General features: G+C 39.8%; 1 protein-coding gene across 2 annotated transcripts in view; it reads right to left on the bottom strand.

The window, feature by feature from the left end:
- Positions 1 to 23,659, bottom strand: part of vps26c (VPS26 endosomal protein sorting factor C) — a 52,056-nt gene that overhangs the window by 12,504 nt on the left and 15,893 nt on the right. Inside the window, exons 2-6 of one of the 2 annotated variants that reach the window (XM_072585691.1) lie at positions 19,418 to 19,655; positions 13,606 to 13,749; positions 12,751 to 12,900; positions 6,249 to 6,329; positions 3,666 to 3,740 (exon numbers count right to left, since the gene is read on the bottom strand). In XM_072585691.1, the coding sequence (XP_072441792.1) occupies positions 3,666 to 3,740; positions 6,249 to 6,329; positions 12,751 to 12,900; positions 13,606 to 13,749; positions 19,418 to 19,471 (504 nt within the window). In that variant the 5' untranslated portion in view covers positions 19,472 to 19,655. The remainder of the gene's footprint in view (positions 1 to 3,665; positions 3,741 to 6,248; positions 6,330 to 12,750; positions 12,901 to 13,605; positions 13,750 to 19,417; positions 19,656 to 23,659) is intronic. The other variant, XM_072585690.1, reaches the window with a different exon arrangement.

Here is a 23,659-nt window from a genome sequence, read left to right as displayed (position 1 = left end):
AGTTACATTTTGGATCCAGTGACCTTCTTCAGGAGGATTTCTGTTTTTGTTCCTGATTCCCAGTTTCCACAGTTCTTGGTCTTTTTTCACTACACATACACCTCATCCAAAGCCACCTATGTCTATACACACTGCTTTCCTGTTATCACTTTATGGAATGAAAACCCAGGACAAAGTAATTAAAATGGGACTTCCTCTGCAGTATTAGGGAGGCAAGTCACTGATGTGCATAGCTCTGAACAAACATGTAACCTGATCAAGTTTAGTGCCACTGCACTTGATATTACATAGAACCTTTCGGTGAACTAGCCATCACTTGTACTCGAATGCACAATAAGGTGAGAACTCATAGCAAAACACAAGTGCAACAAGTTCTAAATAATTATTCCATTTCACAAATAATTATTCTTGCATATCAACAAGATTTGTATCGCACAGATGGTGAGTACATTAAATTTGGCTTGTGGACAAGAAATGATTAATAACTGTTTTTGCTTGATTTATCAGAAATCAGGTTCCTTGTACAGCGCACAATCCACATGTTGCAGTGCAGTATAACCAAGCATTAAGGGAAAACAATACTGAGCATATATGCAGACAATATATAATACATCTGACAATGTCACAATAGTGCAGGCAAATAGTATAATACATTCTTATGTTGCATAATGTGCCTGGAACCTAATCAAATCCTGCTCCTTCAGCTATAGCACAAACACCTCTACATTTGAAAATTGTGGGTTAAAATACAACTCTTGGGCAAAATAGTTCCAGCTAGCCCTCTAATCCAATACTGAGGAAGTCTTGTTTTGTTGGAGAAACTTCCTTTTTTTGGCCAGGATATTAAAACTGATAGCCCCACCTAATTTCTCAGGTAGATACAAAAGATTCAATTTTAATTAAAATAGGGAGTTATCTCTGACAAATGTCATCTTTATACAACATCTTAACAATTAGATTAGTTGGCTGAAATAACTTTGCATGTGGTAGCTTGGGCACAAATTGGCTGCTATAATTCCTGCATTACAGCAGAATTCTACTTCAAAAACACTCAATTGGTTGCAAAATGTTTTTGGAATGTTTTGCAGTTGTGAAATATGAAAACACAAATTTTCCTTTTCTAAAATGAAATTAATTATATAAGCCCCTTCAGGAACTGTGGCTATATGGATGACATATGTCGAATAAAGTAGTCACTGTTTTCTTGTTTCTTTCAAGACCCTCCACAAAAAAATCAAAGTGGCACAAACTCAGCAGGGAACAGCTTCTTTATACGGAGTGACCCATGACATCATCTTTCAAAGTGCACATATGCCAAAGATGCATAAATTCTACACTGAAACAATCATGATGTTTCTACATTGATCAACACAGCCTAAGCTATCAATTGGATCAGAAATGTCAAAGAAGCAATGATAGTACGACCAGGAGGTTTTGATGGAATATGATGTGCGAAAATGTGAAGGTATACACATTGGTAGGGAGATTACACAAGGGAAAGCATATAAATGGGAAAAGACTGTTGAAAGCTGAAGCAGTGTTTTTTTTTGGGTGTCCTCATGCATGGTCAGCATCCACACTTATCAGATAACAGGGGAGACAAACGGACCTTTGACTATTTCAAAGAGACAGACTGAAGCAATAACAAAAAGGGAAATCTTGCCAAAAGAAGGCACTAGTCAGACTACAGTTGGAATACTGTGAACAGTATTGGTTGCCTTATCCAAGGAAAGATGTACCAGCATTGGAAGCAGCCCAAAGGAGGCTCACTGTGCTGATCCCAGGTTTGGAGGGACTTTTTATGGAGAAGTTGAGTAGGTTGGGCCTGCACACATTGGAATTTAAGAAGAGTGAGTGGTGACCTTATTGAAATACAAGCTTGTAAGGGGGTATGACAGGTAGATACCGAGAGAGTTTTCTGTCTTGTGGGAGACTCTCAGAGGAAAGAGTCACCCCTTTAAACAGACAGGAGGAGGAACGCTGGCTCTCCGAGGGTAAAGAATCAGTGGAATTCTTTATCACAGAGAGCTGTAGAGGTTAGTTCATTAAGTATATTGAATACTGAGATAGATATTTTTAACCAGTACGAGAATCAAGGATTATGAGGAAAAGGCAGGAAAATGGAGTTCAGGACCATCAGATGAACTATGATTGTGCTGAATCATATAGCAGACTCAATGGGCTGAACGGCCTACTTCTGCTCCTATGTTTCACAGGTTTTCTCCTCTGAGATGATCATGGGATGCATTCACTTGGCAACTTATTACTGAGTCACTGCATCATGAGAAACATGTTACTCAACTTGGGACACTTTAGAACACTTATACTGTGGAAACAACAGTTCACTGCTGCCATACATTGATTGACCATAGGGAGAGTTCATAACAGCATTTTCAAGTGACAAATCAAATACACAAGGACTTGTAGTTCACCAACCCAGAGCAACCCTGTTGTTTTACACACACAAAAAAAGTTTAACTGACCTGGTTTAAAGCATTTTGAATAATGGTCACATTTGCCAGTGTCCTAATTTAATATTACAGATGGAATCTAGTGACTGCTTGGATAATACAAGACACTCAGTGATTTTCGAGTAATGCAAACTGGTCAAGGACAACTAACACACAAAAGTAAAGAGTTAGAATAAAAGGGTATTTTTTTCTGTCAGTCAAAATGACTCAACATTCAAATGCTGTATTGAAGAGTATGTGCTCAGGTCATGGATTGGAATTGGATTCCTTGTCTATTTGACTCAGAAGGAAGGGAGGCAAATCAACTCAAGCAGATTTTGGAATCTGAACCAAAATAATTGTGAATAGAAGTTAGTCTGAAAACGTCAAATGAATTCTTGCTACAATCGACATATCATGTGTTAGGGAATAACGGAGCACTGAACATATTTGGTTCCACTTTGTGCTACGATTCCTATTGAAAGTGTTGCAGAATCTAATCGGTTGTTTATGACCGTGAATGCAAGACTCTAAGTTAAAGAGCTGAATTTTTTCCAGGTTTCAATCCAATATTTGACCATCTAACTCAGATGAAATGATTTCCACCAGACATTTGTATTTTGCAACTGCTTGGTGTTATGACACCACAGAACAGACCTGTAGAGCCAATAATCTTAGTTTTCATTCCATCAGCTTTGAGCCATCCGGGAATCAAAGCTAACGTATTCGTTCTGTGCCTACACAATATAATAAACAAAATCTCTATCCTCTAGGTGATACACAAGAACTGTTGTCTTTCCATGAAGGAAAACAGGTTCTTCCATACTTGCCAGTTCATGAAGATGTCAAACTACCTTCAAAAGGATCATCATTAGTCACGAAGGGAATCCGAGACAGCAGAGACCACCCTCCAATCAATCACTCTATTGTGATTAAAAACCAAGTTGAGAGAATGATCGTGTGACCCAGACACTAGTATACATGCTGGATCCAATCACAATGATGCCAGCAGAAATGAGCATTCGTTTTTGTTGATTTCAGAGGTCAAACATTCCTTAGACCTGCAGTCTCATCTAGAAGTGTTCCAGAACCAAAACTTGCGGCTGTAACCCTGTTGATTTGTGTCCAAAATTGGCTACAGATTATTCTCATTTCCTTACTGCTAACGAGAGTATGACACACCCAAACACAGCTTTCATCAGTTGTGGTACTCACCTCTTTGATGTTTTGTAGAGAATCAGGGGTGATGTTAAAATCCACAGGGCTGGGGGTTAGCCTCCCCTTTTGAGGCTTTAAAAGAAAATAATTAACATTTTTTAAAAAGCAATTTACAGAAATTCACAGTTTGAAAAGCATTTCAGCAAATTACGCATGTTCCAGTCAACAAAGTTGACCCAACACAATCCCACTTTCCAGCACCTGATTATTGGTCTTGTACGTTACAGCACTACCAAGTGCTTTTTAAAATGTTGAGGGTTTTTCTTCCCTTGTTTAGCCCTGCCTCCATTTCAGGCAGTCAATTCCAGATCTTCAGAGTGTTCTGGATGAAAATAAATTTTCTCAAATCCCTACTAAATTACCTCTTAGAAATCTAGGTTCATTGGTTAAAGACAAAGCATAAAGCTCTTCCTTTTCACTACAGCTAGATCCTCCCTCATTCATTCGGTCCCTCCTTCAACCTCTGATATTCAATACAAACGCCAGTCCATCCAACCTTTCTTCAAACTTCTTCAGTCCAGAAAACATCCTTATAAACCTTCCTTGTACCTTTCCTTGAGCAGTGCTATTTTTCCTGCAGTTCAGTAAAACGGAATTCCGCACAATACACAAGCTGTGGCCAACAAAGTGTTGTATTCAACTCCAGTGTTAAGTTTCCAGGTCTGAAATTCTATGACTTAACTATGAAAGCTAAGTATCCTTTATGCCTTTCTTATCACATTATCTAATTGCCCAGCTACCTTCAAGAATCTGTGAATTTGTACGTCAAACTTCATTGCTCTTCTAAATTTCAGTAGCTTACCTTCATAATATACATATTTCACAACTTGGAAATGGATGTAATTTTACACAAATACTAGGAAGTCATAAGTTCCCAAGCATATGCACATCTGTTGGGATGGCATGTTGAGAAAGCTTCAGACCCCCGCTCTTTTCTATTTATTTCTCAACATGCTGTCCTAACAAGTGAGGCTCCATACCTGGAGTGCACACTGAGCAAAATGGGCACATAATGCAGAAGATAGCTTTACCGGTATGGTGACCCCAATAACATCCATGGCCAATCACTGATTAAACTTCCTTTGAAGCGCACTGAATATGAAGTACCTGGGTAACTAGCAACAGCGTGCCCACCTGGAACTCAACAAGGCCCATTATAAAGCCGACTGAGCTAAGAGACTTGGGTTCAAGTCCCACCTGCTCCACAAGTGTGTAATAACATCGCTGAACAGGTTAAGTAAAATACCTAAATCAAATCCAATGATTCGCATTGCCCATAAAAGGGCTTTGCATCTGAATTTCTAATTGGCTACACAGATGGTTGATAGTTAAAAACAAAAAAAGAAGTCACAGCAATTTAATGGTAGAAAATAGTTCCCGAAAGGAAAAGAAAAAAACAGACTCAATAAATGGGCACTTGTGCCACAGCGGTAATGTTCCTACTTCTGAGCTAGGAAGCCCAAGTTCAAGTTTCACCTGCTCCAGAGGTGTGTAAGAACACCCCTGAACAGGTTAAATAGAGAAATAGGTTAAATAAAAACAAAAAGAAAAAAATATGATTACTGGAGCTCTTGTGGCACAACGGTAGTCTTCCTATCCCTGGAGCCAGAGACCTGGGTTAAAATCCCACCTACTCCTGAGGTGTATATGCCATCCATGAGAAGGTTGATCAGAAAATGTTATAAATCAGACCAAGTGAGCCAGGAAACCTTCGTACGAGTCCCACCTGCTCTGGAAATGTGTTGAAATAAATCTGAACAGGTTGCTTAAGTTCCATAAAACTGATCCAGGCAAAGCTGATTACTGGATAATGCAGGCAAGCATTATTACTAGATTATTAACCTAGTGATCAAGTTAATGTTCTGGAGACCTTGTTTCAAATCCAACTATGTCAAATGATAAATTTGAAGTCAATTAGAAAGTATAAAGCACATCCAGGGACACGTGTGGCACAATAGCAGTGTCCCTACCTCTGGGACAAGGGCCTGGGTTCAAGTCTCACCTGCTCCAGAATAATATTATTCAGGACATCGCTGGATAGGTTGATTAAAAATATCCAAAACAAAATCTGAAATTGAAAGCTAGTGCCGGTCATGTTAACATGTTAAAAAAAATATAAATAAACTCTGTCCCAGGCTGGGATGAGCCTATATACACCACAGGTAGTGGGTCTATTTTGGTGTTCAACAATAAGTGATATTCCTTTCTAGTCATGTGTCCTAAGTTATTATAAACTAGACAAAATAAAAATGCCCTTCCACAACCGTGGCCCCTCAGCCACTTGCTTAAATTTTTACACTTTTAAATTTTCAGTCATATCATTTTCACACCACCTTTGTCCCTACAGAGGCCCTGCTTTAACTTCTGAGCATCAATTTCCCACTCAAGTTCTGACACTGTTTTCTCCCCAATTTCCATTTACATCAAACCAATTTATCATTTTTGTCCTTCACATATCCAACTGCTGGCTTCAACATGCAAGTCAACAGTAACTTCCAGTGAGCCCTCGGGAGATTAACTAAAGGTCAGAACTAAACACATCTTCCAAATCTTGTCTTCAAAAAGTTAGTCTGCACTTACCAGTGAATGTACAATGAACTCACAGCTCTTGGTCAAGTCTTTGGCAAGCAGTGGTCGACGGACATCACAACGGAGGGTGTACTGGAAGAGGGCAAAATGGTCAATCACAGAGCGCACTGTAATTACAATAAATTCTAGATCTACAACAGTCAGAGTCACAGAGATGTACAGCATGGAAACAGACCCTTCGGTCCAACCCATCCATGCTGACCAGATATCCCAAACCAATCTAGTCCCACCTGCCAGCACCCAGCCCATACCCCTCCAAACCTTTCCTATTCATATACCCATCCAAATGCCTTTTAAATGTTGCAATTGTACCAGCCTCCACCACTTCCTCTGGCAACTCATTCCATACACGTACCACCGTGTGAGAAAAAGTTGGCCCGCAAGTCTCTTTTATATCTTTCCCCTCTCACCGTAAACCTATGCCCTCTATCTCTGGACTCCCCGACCCCAGGGAAAAGACTTTGTCTATTTATCCTATCCATGCCCCTCATAATTTTGTAAACCTGTATAAGGTCAACCCTCAGTCTCTGACGCTCCAGGGAAAACAGCCACAGCCTGTTCAGCCTCTCCCTATAGCTCATATCCTCCAACCCTGGCAACATCCTTGTAAATCTTTTCTGAACCCTTTCAAGACTCACAACATCCTTCCAACAGGAAGGAAACCAGAATTGCACGCAATATTTCAACAGTGGCCTAACCAATGCCCGATACAGCCACATTATGACCTCCCAACCCCTGTACTCAATACTCTGACCAATAAAGGAAAGCATATCAAACGCCTTCTTCACTATCCCATCTACCTGCGACTCCACTTTCAAGGATCTATAAACCTACACTCCTAGGTCTCTCTGTTCAGCAACACTCCCTAGGACCTTACCATTAAAGTGTATAAGTCCTGCTAAGATTTGCTTTCCCAAAATGCAGCACCTCGCATTTGTCTGAATTAAGCTCCATCTGCCACTTCTCAGCTCATTGGTCCATCAGGTCAAAATCCTGTTGTATTCTGAGGTAACCCTCTTCGCTGTCCACTACATCTCCAATTTTGGTGTCAAGCATGGATAAATGGCATTCCAGGAATCCAAGGTTACAGAATTCTAGCTATTGATACCTTAGATGACAGAAGCTTATTTGCCATAGCTTGACCTCAAATGACACGACAATAGAGTGTACCAAATCTTTGATAATCAGTAATCTGAAATATAGGTTTCATCACTTGCTGCTGACCTTCAATTTTGGATAATTGACCTTATAACCGAGCTAAAAAATTCATCTCCAGCTGGGAGTCACCTCGACAAATAATCCATATTATTCATATTCCTTAATACCTATTTTAATCATGGTTCGGCACCAAGATTTAACAAATCAAACATTTCATCTAAAGTATAGTCATAACTTCAAAGTTTATTTGAATATAAACTTAGCGTTCTACTGAAAAGTCAACTTCGAACAATGCAAGTTAACCTCACTGCAACATGAACGAAATGTGCACCATCAGATGAGACAAATACAACAAAACTCAAACAAGTAACACAGCTTTGAAAAAGACAAGTTGCTTCTTGAAAATACCATGTTTCATTCCAAATTAAGACATTATTAAAAGAGTTGGGAATAAAAACAAGGCACTTTCATATAGTTTGTCAAAATAAAAACAGCAGTGCTGCTGCATCACTTAATTCCAGCTGGTATAAATACAGTAAATAACACAAGCTCAATAAAATTGCACATGATATTGAGGCCACAATGTGATCGGTCATGACCTAATCAAATGATGGAGCAGGTTTGATAATCTGAATGATCTGTTACTGCTCCTAACTCATATTTTGTACAGATAAATTGCTTGACAAGTGAGTCAGAGGTATGATGGAAGACATGAAAGTAGAGTTGAAGCAAGAAGCAAATCAGCCATGATCTTATTAATTGGTAGAACAGGCTAGATGGACCAAATGGCCTTTTCTTGATCTAAATGTGTAAACTGGATCCATAAATTTAAGAACGAACTGAACACACATTTGTTTCAAATCTGGCAAGCCACTTCACCTTGCTTTTGGTGAGAGGGGAATAATTCATTTCCAATGATTAAAAAGACAAAGAAACTTCATACTGCAATTATTATTGTAAATTAGAAGCAATGCACATTTTGGCTTATACAGCTCAAGATTACCCTATATTCAGCACTGTATCTCAGGACAGAAATAAAAGTATCTGAATACAGTTAGCTCCCCACATATTAAACTCAGTAAGGTGATTCCACAATGGAATCACATGTTGGAACCGAATACTTACTTTCCCTCTCTCCCTGGAGCAGCCACTGGACTTTAAAAAAACTTAATAGCTGCTGGAAGCATTCCAGCAGTGTTCAAGAATCAGGTTTGAGAGGGGCAAGGAGTGAACATAAGACATAGGAACAGAAATTAGGCCATTCAGCCCATCAAGTCTGTTCTGCCATTCAATCATTCTCTCAGTAATACTTGATACTCAAGAACCTATCTCAGTCTTCAATGTACATAATGACCTGGGCCTCCACAGCCTTCTGTGCAATGGATTCCAAAGATTCACCACTCTCTGGCTGAAGAAGTTTCTCTTTATCTCAATTCTAAAAGGTCTTCCCTTCACTGCAAGGCTGTGCCTTCGGGTCCTAGTCTCTCCGAACAATGGTAACATCTTCCCAACGTCCACTGTGTCCAGGCCATTCAGTGTTCCGTATGTTTCAATTAGACCCCCCCATCATCCTTCTAAACTCGGAGTATAAACCCAGAGTCTTCAAATGTTCTTCATCTGTTAAGCCTTTCATTCCTGGGACCATTCTCATGAAAGTCCTCTGAACGTGCTCCAGAGCCAGTACATCTTCCTGAGATATGGGGCCCAAAACTGTGCACAATACTCCAAACATGACCTGACCAGAGCCTTAGAGAGCCTCAAAAGCTTTAATATTCAAGTCCTTTCAAAATAAATGCCTTCATTTCATTTGCCTTCCGAACTCCTGACTCAACCTGCAAGTTTACCTTGAGAGAATCTTGGACAAGAACTCCCAAGTCTCTTTGCACTTCAGACTTCTGAATTTTCTCCCCATTTAGAAAATAGTCTATGCCTCTATTCTTCTTATCAAAGTGTATGGTCTCACACTTTCCCATGTTGCACTCCATTTGCCACTTCTTTGCCCACTCTCCTAACCTGTCCAAATACTTCTCCAGCATCCCCCCTCCTCAATGTTACTTGTCCCTCTACCTATCTTTGTACCGTCTGCAAACTTAGCCAAAATGCCCTCAGTTCCTTCATCTAGATCATTAATATATAAAGTGAAGAGTTGTGGTCCCAACACAGCCTTGCGGAACACCATTTGTCACTGAGAAGGGCCCTTTTATCCCCACCCTCTGCTTTCTGTCAGACAGCCAAGCTTCTGTCCATGCTAGCAACTTGTCTCTAACACCACGGGACCTTATCTTACTCAGTAGCCTCCCATGCAGCAACTTGTCAAAGGCCTTCTTGAAGTCCAGGAAGGTAACATCCATTGGCTCTCCTTGGTCAAACCTGCTCGTTACTTCTTCAAAGAGTTCTAGCAGATTTGTCAGACTTGACCTCCCCTTGATGAAACCATGCTGACTTTGGCCTATTTTACAATACCCTTCCATGTATTCGGAAATCTTATCCTTCACAATGGATTCCAGGATCTTACTCACGACCTAGGTTAGCTAATAGGTCTGTAATTTTTTGTCTTTTGCCTTATAACCTTTTTAAACAGGGGTGGCACATTTATAATTTTCCAGTCCTCTGGGACCCTCCATGTTTCTAGTGATTCCTGAAATATCACCACTAACGCTTCCACTATCTCTTCAGCTACCTCCATTAGAACTCTGGGATGTTACATAGGGGATTTATCCACTTTCAGGCCATTCAGTTTTTCTAGCACCTTCTCCTTGGTGATGGCTACCATACTCAGCTCTGCCCCCTCACTCTCTTGAATAGAGATATTACTCGTGTCTTCTACTGTAAAGACTAAATTATTCCATTCCTCAGCCATTTACTTGTTCCACATTACTATCTCTCCAGTGTCATTTTCCCATCGTCCAATGTCCACTTTTGCCTGTTTTACCATTTATATATCTAAAGAAACTCTTAGAGTCTTCCTTTATATTACTGGCTAGCTTACCCTCATATTTAATCATTGTCCTAATTTTTTTTTGTTGCCCTCTGCTGGTCTTTGTAAGCTTCCCAACCTTCTGGTTTCCCACTGCCCTACACCACATTATAAGCTTTCTCTTTGCTTTTATGCTATCCCTGACCTCCCTAGTCAGCCATGGTTGCCTCATCCTCCCTGTACCATGTTTCTTTTTCCTTGGGATGAATCTCTGCTGTGGCTCCTGAATTACTACCAGAAACTCCCGCTATTGCTGTTCTACTGTTTTTCCTGCTCGGCTCCTCTCTCAATTCTACCCAGCTCCTCCCTCATGCCTCTGTAGTTGCCTTTATTCAGCTGTAATACCATTACCCCTATCTCCTCCTTCTTAAATTGCAGGGTAAATTCAATCATATTATGATCAATGCCTCCAAACAGTTCCTTCACCTTAAGATCCCTTATCAAGTCTGCCTCACTGCACAACGCTAAAGCCAGTATTGCCTGTTCCTTAGTGGGGCTCCACCACAAGCTGCTCCAAAAAGCCATCATACCGACATTTCTCAAATTTGTTTTCTTGCAATCCACCAGCAATCTGATTTTTCCAGTCCACCCGCAGATTGAACTCCATGTTCACTGTAACTTTTCCTTTCCTACACATCTTTTCTATCTCCGGGTGTATCTTGTGTCCCAGCTCTTGACTACTGTTTGAAGGCCTGTATATAACTCCAACTATTGAGCGATTCCTCAATTCTACCCACCCAGGTTCTACACAATCTGACCCTACTTTGTTTCTTAGTAATAAGGCAAACCCACTCCTCTGTATTTTCGATAGAATGCATATCCTCAAATATTCAGCTACCAATCCAGATCCCCTTGCAGCCGCATCTCCATGATGCCCACTATGTCATACCTTGGAGAAAGTGAGGACTGCAGATACTGGGGATCAGAATCAAGAGTGTGGTGCTGGAAAAGCACAGGTCATGCAGCATCCGAGAAGCAGGAGAATCAACGTTTCAGGCATAAGCCCTTCATCAGGAATGAGGCTTATGGGCCGGGGTGTTTAGAGGTAAATGGGAGGAGCAGTGGATGCCTACCTTGAAGAAGTTCTCCTCCTTTCTCAACAAGGCCCCAACTCCCTCCCATTTACCTCTCAGCCCATCAACCCACAGCGGGGTCCACCTGCTCCCATACTATGCAGAAACAACACACCACATGACCCTTCATTCTTATTTCATTTAATTAGTTTTGAATTTGATTGTGTTTGCAATGGGAAAGCAAATTGGAGCACACAAGGTACTGGGGTGGAAGAACAAGGAGGGTAACGGCAGCGGAAGAGGCAGGTGATGAGCTGCAGGGAGGGTAGTGGTATTGGGAGAAGAATGATGAGGAGGCCGGCTGCAAGGTTAGTGAGGGACAAGGAGCAATAAAGAGATGATGATTAGGATGACAAAAGAGGAAGAGAGTGAGAAAGGAGGAGTGTGGTAATATGGAGAAAGAAAACAGCAACAAGGCTCAGAACGAGCAGACTGCGCAATTACTACAAACAAGAGTGAAAATTTGCATCAACCAAGTGCGCAGTTAGATGCCATAGAGCAAAAAATCTGAGGAAAACAGCAAGAGTCAGCCATTTTAAGCTTTCAAAAGTTATGAAAATAAATTTGCACACAATTTTCTGAGTTATGCCAATAAAACGTAGAGTCAGCAACTTTTCCTTCCCTTTTAACACTTTAAATTTATTTCATTTCAGGTACTTCAAATGTGACAGGGCTTGGCACACTCAAATGTCATCGAAAGCACATTTTAAATGCAATGATTGCTTTATATTTACAAGTAGCTAGAGTCGAAGACCACTTCTGAACTTCAATCTTACGTTACTTAAAGCTGGATTGTGCTGATCTATTACTGCATCTCATATCACAGCAGCTCCTATTTTGTGATGGCTTACTGCATTTTGTTGGAAGCATTTATTCTTTATTCTCAATTTTTTTGGAAGAGAACCTTTCAGCTTGCTTTTATTCCCCTAAATCTCAACATTTCAGAGTTTAAAATACCAGTAAGCTAAAGTGCACCACTTGTAAATCATAGGAGGCTGAGGTTAACAGAAAGCAAATTTAGACAAGATGCTTAATGGATAGTAAATCTAATATAATCCTTTATATTCCAATAAATGTTAGTTATTCCTAAAGATTGCAGGTTCTGGTGGGCTCAAAGGGGAATGGAACATTATAAAAGTCAGACAAGAAAACCCTCACTTGCTTCTGACTCATCCAAGTCCAGCCCCAATTAAGATACAGCAAAAATGCTGACACTGTAATAATTAATTGTGACTACATTGAACATGATCTTTTGTTCAACCTAATACACACAGCTGTCACTTACCTGAATATTTACAAAGACTCCATGGTATGTTTCATACATAACTTTACTGCCTTTAACCTTCAGTGGGAATTCAAAAGGAATTTCTGTCCGGCCACTCGGAAGCTTTCCCGCCTTGGTTACCTCTATGCTATTGCTGATGAGCTGGATAGGCTGGGGAAAGAGCAAAAGTCAGTGCTGAAACTTCAAAACAAGTTAAGCCACAAAGCTTGTAATGTTTTGGGGAGTAGTCTTGAAATGCTAAGGTTCAGTGTGAGACGTGTGTGTCTCACATTCACAGTTCAAATGCAGAAGCTGAAGTCCCAGAACTCAGCTCCAATGGTGGGTGATACTGTTCCATTGCAGTGAACACAGATTGCAAATTTCATTAACCTGCAACATATTCAAGCTCAGAACAGCACACTCCATCCTAGAAGTAAAACATCTTTGTGAACTCTATATGTTCCATATTCTCTTATCTTTGTGTAAAACAATAAACATAATGCACAGATCAATCTTTGAAGTAAATCAGCCCAACTTCAAAAATCACTGCATACTTGGGGAACCAACATACCTTTGAATATATGCTGGTTGTCTCTTCTTGGAAAGGAAACATTGAAGGTGATCCCCTAAGTCTGCGCTCATTAATAATCTAGTTCTTTACATTGCACAGCAAACTAGCACATAACTGGAAGGTTATTGCAGAAGCAAAGTGGCGTACAGCTCTCCTCCAAAAATGGCATACATTCCCAGTTAAGTGCTGCGATATTAGTTCAGTTATTACAATAGACACCAAGCAAGGGAAATATAATTTTTAAAAGATTTATTGTCACCATTAGCTAATTTAAAGAGGAAAGAAGTGGGGACAACCTTGCATACCTTGACAGAGTTGTAGAAAGCTTCAAATACACCAACACTCTTTGCACTGAGTTGCAGGCTAACAACTCCATCCATGGCCAAGGTGATTCCCTGGTGTTGAATGGCTTCTTTACTGGATAAAATTACGACTCCAGACAGAGTTTCCTGCAAAAGAGCCATAGTACTGATCATAACGTCTTGCCGTTATTTATTCCATTTCATACCATTTAGCTTGCCCCACCTATCAGCAAACCATTTTATTGTACACTTCTTTTAAAAACAAGTGCTAAAACATTCTCCTGGCATGTGGAAAGACAGCTCAATGAATGCAGAGATTTGTCACCTGTTTAATTATCACAACATTGTAAATTGTATACAACAATTGGGTGTTGTTACTTTTATTCAGATAATGAAAATTAATTGGGAACCTACCCATGTTCACATTTATAGAGAAAATGAAGACCCAAGATCAATTCCAAACTGCCCCAGCAGGTATATCATAACATACCTAAACTGGTTGTTTAAACAATAATTTGTTTGACACAGTTTGACATCCTTCTGTCAGAACCAGAAGGTCCAGGTTCAAATTCCACCTGCCCTAGATGCGTCATAACATGTCGGAACAGGTTAATTAAAGACACTTTTCTTTGTTAAAAGCTTGACCAGAGGAAATCACTGATAATCAAGCCCCACTACTCAACCAGACACACTATTAGTATAAACGTGTTAACGCAATCATTAAAATTCAGTTCTTTGCATATTATCATTCGGAATAAAGCCACTTGCATCAACCTTCTGCAATGAACTTAAAAGAAGTTCTTGAAAGAAGTTCTTTTCAAGACCAATCAAAACTATGTCTAATTAATTAATCAGTCAACATGCCAATCAATGAGCATTTTCTAAAGAAAACTTATTTTGCAAAACTTCTTGTTCCCAGTGACATCTGGAATTCTTGTGTCCGTCCTGATGAGCGTGATGGGAAAAGCATCGGCAGCACGTATCTTCCTTCAACAAAATTTTCAGCAGACACCCTTAGCATGTGCCAGGAATTACAACAACAACCAACTTAACATTAAAATTCGAGCTTGTAATTGGTTCATTTATGCTTCTGAGAAATTACATTCATAGGCAGGGACCTGTCCTCTGTAGGGAAAAAGGAAAATATCCCAGCATTGCAAGCTTTTGGAATCAAAAAATATGGGAATAAAAGCCTATGGAGCATTCTTGATGGATCAATTTGCCAGTGTATCAGCATCTATTACACCCTTGTTTAGAAAGGGAAGGAGACAAACAGGTTAGCCCCCCCCCACCATATGCCAATGAGTTTAACATCCATTATTGAAAAACATCAGTGTCTATTATAAAAGGATGTAATAGCAGAGCAATTGGAAATTTGTATGATCAAACAAAGGAAAAATCATGCCTAACAAACTTGTCAGCATTTCTTATGGTGGTAACAAACAGTATAGATAAAGGGCAAGTAGAGAATGTCATATTTGGATTTCCAAGAGTTTGATAAATTACTACCAGGTGGACTAATGAATAAAATAAGAGCTCATGGTTTTGCAGGTAGTATATTAGCATGGATAGAGTATCGGTTAACTAATAATAGATGGAGAATTGGAATAAGCAGACATTTTCAGGATAGCAACCCGTAAAGAATGGAACACCACATGAATCAGTCTTGGGGCTACAATTGCTTTGAATACATATTAAAGACTTATGATGACAGAAGTGAATGTACTACCACTAAGTTTGCAGCTGTCACAAACATGAGTGTAAAGGCAAGTTGTGAGGATGATACAGGTAGTCAATAGACAGATTAAGTCTATAGGGAAAATAAAACTTTCCCATATAATATCAGAAAATGTGAGGCTATGTACTTTGGCAGAAAGATTAGAGGAGCTAAATATTACTTAAGTACAGAAAGACTGCAGAAAGCTGGAGCACAGAGGAAGTCCTTGTGTATAATCATAGAAAAGCTAGCATACAAGTTTAGCAGAAAATAGAAGGCAAACAGAATATTGGCTTTTATTTCAAAGAGAATGATACATTAAAAACAGGGCAATCTTACTAAAGCTACACAAGGTACAAGTCGGACTACAGCAGTTTTGGGCCCCTTATCAAAACAAAGATATACTGGCAATGGAGACAGTCCAGAGAAGGTTCACTACACTAATACCAGATATAGAGGGCCTGCCTTATAAGGACAGGTTCAGCAGATGGAGTTTGAGGTAGGGTTGTCAGACCCAAAACAGAGTCTGCTTTCTCCGCATGAATGCACCCAACCCTGTTGAGTTTCTCCAGAAATTTCTGTTTTAGCTTTAGCAGATTGACCTTTTACTTTTTGTAATCTAGAAGAATGAAAAGTGACTTCATTGAATCATACAAGGTAGATATGGAAAGGTCGATTCCCTATGTGGAAAAGTCCAGAACCAGAGGGCAGAATAAGTGATTACTTTTTTAAAACAGAAATGAGTCAGAATTTCTTCCGAGAGTAGTGAATTTGTAGAATTCTTTACAACAGAAGGTTGAGACTGGGCTGCTAAATATATTCAGAGCTGAGACAGACAGTGTTTATAGTGCTAGACATTGCAAAAAAAGGCATGGAAGTGCAAGTGAAGATTATCAGTTCAACCTGATCTCATCAAATAAGGTCGTGGACTTGATAGGCTGAATTGCTTGCTTTGTTCCTGCATCCTATGGTGAAAGAGTGCTTTTTGATACCACCACCTAAATAGAACAGCTCCAGTTTTAAGGGTTACCTCCAATGTTTTGAACTGACCCAGAGGAAATAGCTCATGTAAATTTTATGAAAGGGCATACAATCTGAAATATTAGCATTTTCTTCTCCCCACAGTTGCTGCTTCATCTGCTAGTTACTTCCAGCTTTTGCTGTTTTGAGCATAATATATACAGTTTCGCCCAACTATTCTAATGAACCTGCTATGCACCGTTTATAGGGCAAACATGAGGAAGAGGAAGAGGAAGAGGAAGAGGAAGCTGGAGGAATGGAGGAATGGAGGAGCAGGAAATGTGCTTCTTAAAATTGAAAAGTAGAACACAAAAGTAGCAACACATTACACCACCAAGTTAAAAATCACACAACACCAGGTTATAGTCCAACAAGTTTAATTGTAAGAACACTAGCTTTTGGAGTGTTGCTCCTTCTATCACCTGATGAAGGAGCGTCACTCCAAAAGCTAGTGTGCTTCCAATTAAATCTGTTGGACTATTACCTGGTGTTGTGATTTTTAACTTTGCACACCCCAGTCCAACACCAGCATCTCCAAATCATCATTACACCACCAAGTTATCACAAGAAAGAATCACACCTGAGGATTATCTGCACATTCGCTTAAGTTCAAGTCTTCTACATCACTGAATCTCAGTCTGGTACTCAATTTCCACAGATATGGACTAGAATTATGAAGAAAAAGCTGAACTGAGAACCACCTGCAGAACCTCTCATAAGAAGGGGAATGTTTGCATATATTCCAAATGTATAAGAGAATGAAGAGTAGCCCATAAAAACCGAAAGAACTCCGGATGCTGTAAATCAGAAACAAAAACAGAAATTACTGGAAAAGCTCTGAGGAAAGGCCACTCAATGTTAACTAATTTCTCTCCACAGATGCCATCAGACCTGCTGAGCCTTTCCAGCAATTTCTCTTCTTCTTTGTGAAGAGTAGTCCGTCCTGTGGAAGAATGAGAAAACAAAGACAGGCTAATTGAATTAAAGAGTTGTAAATTTTGAAAAGAAACATTTAGATTTCAGAAATAATTTGGGAAACTAAGGGCATGGCAGCTGAAAGATCAACATCCAAGAGTGAAAAGCTGAGAAAAAAAAATACAGAAAATGCTGGAGGAACTCAGGCCTGGCTGCATCTAAGTAAAGGGAAACAGTTCATATTGAGTCTAATATGACTTCTCCAGAACTTGAAAATCTTGTGTTTAAAGAGTATGTTTGCTTGATCATAAACATGTTTATCTTCGATTTCGGCAGGTTCTTTAGACAAGAGAATAAATATTCAAGTACTTGCTTGGCCTAAAACCTCCAAACGGTGGCTCAGTGGTTAGCACTGTTGCCTCACAGCACCAGGGTCCCAGGTTCGATTCCAGCCTCGGGTGACTGTCTGTGTGGAGTTTACACGTTTTCCCTGTGTCTGTGCAGGTTTTCCTCCGGGTGCTCCAGTTTCCTCCCACAGTCCAAACATGTGCAGGTCAGTGAATTGCCCATTGTGTTAGGTGCATTAGTCAGAGGGAAATGGGTCTGGGTGGGTTACTCTTCAGAGGGTCAGTGTGTACTGGTTGGCCCAAAGGGCCTGTTTGCACGCTGTGAGGAATCTAATCTAATCTTGACAACCAAATGCTTTAGCATCACAGTGGTTGTAGCCAATGTGTATCTAATCATGGTCAGTAAAATCATTTACAGCTGTTTACCCCAACAACATACCTGTGAACAGCACTAGCTCCCAATGACTGGATTTCAAAGAACTAGCAATATGAAAAATCAATGCAAAGCCAAGAAAGACTACCAATGGAAGTGTGTTTCTGCCACCAAGTCAATCAAGCTACCGGATACCAGAATCAGACTTAATTCATTGACAGAAGATCAGAACTGTTTTTATAAGATATACTTAGGAGGAGGCAGTTAATGGAGTATCCATAGGCAAAAGGAAACATTTAGAAGGCACAGATTTGCATTCTTCAGTTTTCCAACACAATACCCATAAAATAGGAGAAAATTGCAAGTAATATAGGTCCATAGATACTAGAAACACAAAAGTCCAAATATGTTGAAATGTTATCTTGAAAGATTCCCATCCTGAAATAACCTAACATTTTCCATCCTGAGTTTGCATCATTTGCTGCCTGATCAGGTCCAGTTTCCAAGGTTATCTATAGCAAAGTGGACAAAGTTAAAAATCACACAACACCAGAGTTGTTATAGTCCAACACGTTTATTTGGAAGCATGAGCTTTTGGAGTGCTGCATACCAAAGTGGTTATAGCATCTTCCTATCACCAGAGGGCAGCAAAGACATGCCTACTAAACTTTTTAATTTTAAGCCCATTAGTTTCTTTACACAGAAGTCATTTATTTTTTAAGTGTACAATAATGTTCATCAACTTCAGAACTTTCTACAGGGCAACTTACAGGAGGCACAGTAACAAAGGGTTGTCAGTCCCCATGAGATCACACGAATACTCCACCACCCCTTCCCCACTTACTCAATAGAACACATTAATTTCAGGTCAAGGAGGAAATTGAGGCAAGAGTGCAAGATGGGGACAAAGGAAGGGGAAGGAAGTGATCCCATTATTCCTAAGATGACAAAACATCCAGCAACCTCTTGCAAAGTAACTTCAGCACATGACTGAAGCTGACTTGATGCAAATATTGAACAGGAGTTCTGAGTTTTAATCTATCCTGATAGCCCAAAGGGTCCCTTCTCACTAGTTCCCATCGCAATGTAACTGAAAGTCTAATCTTTCATTACTTATGCATATTGCAGCAAACGAATGAGTGTGACAAGGGTAAAACATCAAGAGACCGAAAACCTGTATTTCCTTACAGCTTACATGGTGCAAGGAAAAATAAACTCCAAGCACTTTACCTACACAGAATTAGTAACATAGCATCAGAGGGGCTAATTGGTTTTATGCAGCTTAATGTTTTCCATGTTTTCTCTTCAACTCCAACTTAGACTCTGACATCACAAGACGTTCAGTTCATTGTCAATGTGCTCACTTTACATAGAGCACGAGGCTTAACAGGGTACTATTTCATCCATGGAAATCATCACAGCCGAGTCCAGTCCCACACTCACCAGTTTTGTTGACACATACTTCCTGAATGATAAGGAGACGGAATCCAACCTCATCCAGGGCAATCTTTGTACTGTTATTGTCTCTTGACACTGGTTAAATGGGCACAGAGCAGGTTACACTGACAACCATTGCAGTCTGGATGGCTCAGTTCCTGAACAGGTAAGCCTTTTGAGCTATCTGAATGGCAAGCTGCATTTTTAAAAATGAGAGCGTTCATCTGTGGTATCTGCTTCAACTCTGTAAACAGATTTAAAACTATTAACTGCACAGCAAACTAGATCAATTCAGAAACACAAAAACTATTCAAATAAGATTATGTTAGGATTGGTACAAAATGCAGTTGATTTCTTTAATAAGGATTTTATTTTGCAGCACAGGGTGAAGCTTTTTTTTGTTTCTGCCCAATTATTAATCTCCCAGGCGATCAAAGCATTTTCCTTCGGTTCCAAACTCAATATTTTCTTTGTCCTGCAGTAGTGATAAGCAAGCAATGTTATGTCAGGAGTGGGTAATTTTCAAGGTGATACTAGTCAGTAAGTGTCACCCATTACATAAGCTACAGACAAATTCATGAGGACTTGCTTTTGTTTTAATTAGCAGTTCTGCTAATTAGCATCTGCCACTTATTGATATTATAAAGCAACTTTCCAACAAAATTCAACAGCGAAGTAAATTATCAAGCTTTTGCTGAGCTTTTAAACAGTTAATTTAAGAAATAAGAAAAATAAATGGTGTCAACCCTTGATTAAGTGTGCTATTCATGTATCATTTCATGCAATATGCAGGTCAGCTGATCTTCCATTCAGCCCACAAAGTATATTTTTAATTTTAAATCCGCTGTCCATTTTGGACTGGGGTCCCTGGTTAGATTCAAAATCCTGATCTCCAATTCTCTTTTCTCTCCAAAGTCATCAAATGTGCATTACCTGGCAAATATATATGCCCCCTTCCCAAGATGCTTTGATTGAATCCATCCAATGGAGGTGACTGCTGCCATCAATACTGAAACTACTCTTCTCAAAGTCATAAATTTCTGAGACAATAATAGAAATTGCTGGAAAAATCAGTAGGTTTATCAGCAATTGTGGAAAGAAATGAAAATTTTTGAGGAAGGGTCACTCGACTCAAAACATTAACTCTAATTTCTCTCCATAGATGCTGCCAGACTTGCTGAGCTTTTCCACCAATTTCTATTTTTGTCTCTGATTTACAGCATCCGCAGTTCTTTCAGTTTTTTATTCACAAATTACATGCGCAGGTCAAGGTAATCCAATGCTCTACATCTGTTAGCAACCTTTGACACAGTTTATTATCAATCCGCCTTCAATGTCTATCCACTGTCACGATGGTGAGACTGAAGTTGTTGGTTCCATTCTTATGTAGCTGTAGCCACAGGATTAACTGCATCACCTTAACCAACAGATAAAAGGAATCGATGGGAGGCCAAGCCAAAATTCATTGGATTAGATTCCCTACAGTGTGGAAACAGGCCATTTGACCCAACAAGTCCACACCGACCCTCCGAACACTAACCCACCCAGACCCATTTCTCTCTAACTAATGCACTGAACACTTTGGGCAATTTAGCACAGCCAATTCACCTGACCTGCACATCTTTCGACTGTGGGAGGAAACCGGAGCACCTGGAGGAAACCCACACAGACATGGGGAGAACGTCAAACTTCACACAGTCACCAAAGATGGAATTTGAATCCAGGTCCCTTGCACCGTCAGGCAGCAGTGCTAACCACTGAGCCACCTGCAGTAAGCGGCTGGAACTCAACAACATGCTGACAGATTTCCTCAACATAGAGGTATAAATCTTGCTCTCAACTAACCTCAAGACTGATATCCCTGACTCTTAAGCTCCTATAAACCCTCGGCGGTGAATCAAATCGTAAAACAACTGAGTCAACCACATCAAAGGAACCTGATGAAGGGCCCCAATCTGAAACGCCAATTTTCCTGCTCCGCCGATGTTGCCTGACCTGCTGTGCCTTTTCAGCTCCATTTTTTTATTGCCTCTGACTTCGAGCATCTGCAGTCCTGACTGTCTCCATATTATTTTCCTGCTCCTGTCATCTGTGGCATTGTGAAGGACTTATCCTTGGCTCCTAATTCTCACTTAAATGCTCAGCCTCAGCAGCATCATCCAAAAACAGAACATCAGGTTCTACACATACACATGTTGATGGCCCAAATAGCCAAACTTACAAACACTTCTATTGAACCCTCTACTGCTTAAAAATTATCACACTGCTTATCTCTAATGCAGAAGCAAATTAACATTTTTCCAACGAAGTACCAGGAAGATTGGAAGCTATTGTTTCCAGCACTTCCTATCAAATGTTAGTCTCTAAACACTGGCTCCACCTCACTTGCCAACTTCCCACCATTCATAAACTTCAGCTCATCCAAATCTGTTAAGATACAGTCAACTCACAGAAAATCCAATTCTCCTGTTACCTTATGTTCCTTGACGTATATTATCTTCCAGTCAAACCAATGCCTTGATTTCTTTTATAATTCTGCGATCACCTCATATCTCCCTATTTGTCAAATGAACCAGAGATAAAATCTGCTTCCTCTGATTATCAACCTTTCTGCCATTAGAAACAGTTTCTCTTCACTCGTTCCACACAGTTTATTATTTGAAAGGCCTCCACTCTCAGGATTTGTCTACCACACCAGCAAGTCAGTTCTGAGAAGGTGTCAAATCAAACTCAAAACATTAACTCTGCTTTTTGCTCTACAGCTGCTGCCAGACCTGCTGAGGTCTGAGCACTTTGTTTTTTATGTACATTTTATCCCAAGATATTACACATTTCTGCAATATTCTACTCAAATGTTCTTTAGGTTCTAAAGAGTAAACTATACCTCCTTTCTCCCATGACGCAAAAATGTTCATACCATTCTCCAGGAATATACTCAGCCTATTCACATACACAGTGAATAGAAGTGCTCCTGAAACAGAACCAATTGATATACCAATACCCATTTTCAACAGTTGAATATATTCCCTTAAGTTCCACAGCTAATTTTTAATCTAGTTTGCTAATTTTTTAAAAATTACTCATTACTCCATAAGCCTCTCTAATATTCTCCCAAGTCGTATCTTGTCAAAGGCTTTTCTAAAGTCCAGGTACATTGCTTTTCCCGTATCTGCTATGTCTGGCACCAATTCAAACAATTATATGAGGACCATTGAGCACAGTCAAACCTTCTGAAGTTTATGCTGGTTGTTTCTAAATTTACCTAAAATATGGTGTAATGGAAGATTCTAAACTGCAGATGTTAAATTAACTGGTCTGTAATTACCAGATTAGCTCCAAATTCCAGCAGCCAGCTTCCTGTTCTTATCTGGTGACATCCAAATAAATTAAAATTTGGCTCATCTTTAATGCAGTGCCTTCCCCACTCGTAACATCAGTTCCTTCTCCAACCCACTATAATATACACAAATCTCCCAATGTAGCTTTACATTGATTCAGACACAAAGGAGAGGGATAGCTTACTTGAGGTGAAAGTGCAGGGCCATCATCTGTGACAATTATACTCAAATCTATTGTCAGCTCCTTCAAAAGTGATCGCAAAACAAGGAATGTGGAGTTAAATGTCTCTCCTACCATTCGCGTGTAACCCCATAAATTCTCCCTTCAGGTACTTGGCTAATTCCCTTTCTAAATTCACAATAAAATCTTTCAACACACTCAAGAAATACACCCCAGATAAATTCACTTGCTGTAAATATTCTTTTCCTCATGCCACAGTTAGTTCTTTCAACAATTACCTTAATTGACATTTTTTTCAAAGCCATAAATGTATCGAGCATGGAAATAGATCTTTCAGTCCCATTCACCCATGCTGACCAAGTTTCCAAAACTAAACTAGTCCCACTTGCCTACAGTTGGCCCAAAACCTTCTACATTTTTCCCATTCAAGTACCTGTCCAAAAATCTTTTAAATGTTATAACCATACCTGGATCTACCACTTCCTCTGGCAGTTCATTCAACATATGAACTACCCTGTATGAGAAAAAGTTGCCCTTCAAGTCCCTATTAAATCTTTCTCCTCTCACCTTCAAAATATGCCCCCTAGTTTTGAACTTCTCTACCTCGGGAAAAGATCTTTACTATTCACCTCATCCATGCCCCTCATGATTTTATAAACTCAATAAGCTTACCCCTCAACCTATGCTCCAGTGGAAGAGAGTTCTAGCCTATTCAGCCTCTCCCTATAG

The sequence above is a fragment of the Chiloscyllium punctatum genome, chromosome 15 (genome assembly GCF_047496795.1).
Source record: "Chiloscyllium punctatum isolate Juve2018m chromosome 15, sChiPun1.3, whole genome shotgun sequence".
In the NCBI taxonomy this organism is placed as follows: domain Eukaryota; kingdom Metazoa; phylum Chordata; class Chondrichthyes; order Orectolobiformes; family Hemiscylliidae; genus Chiloscyllium; species Chiloscyllium punctatum.
Note: the sequence above shows the minus strand (reverse complement) of the source record. Positions and strands in the feature narration are given on the sequence as shown.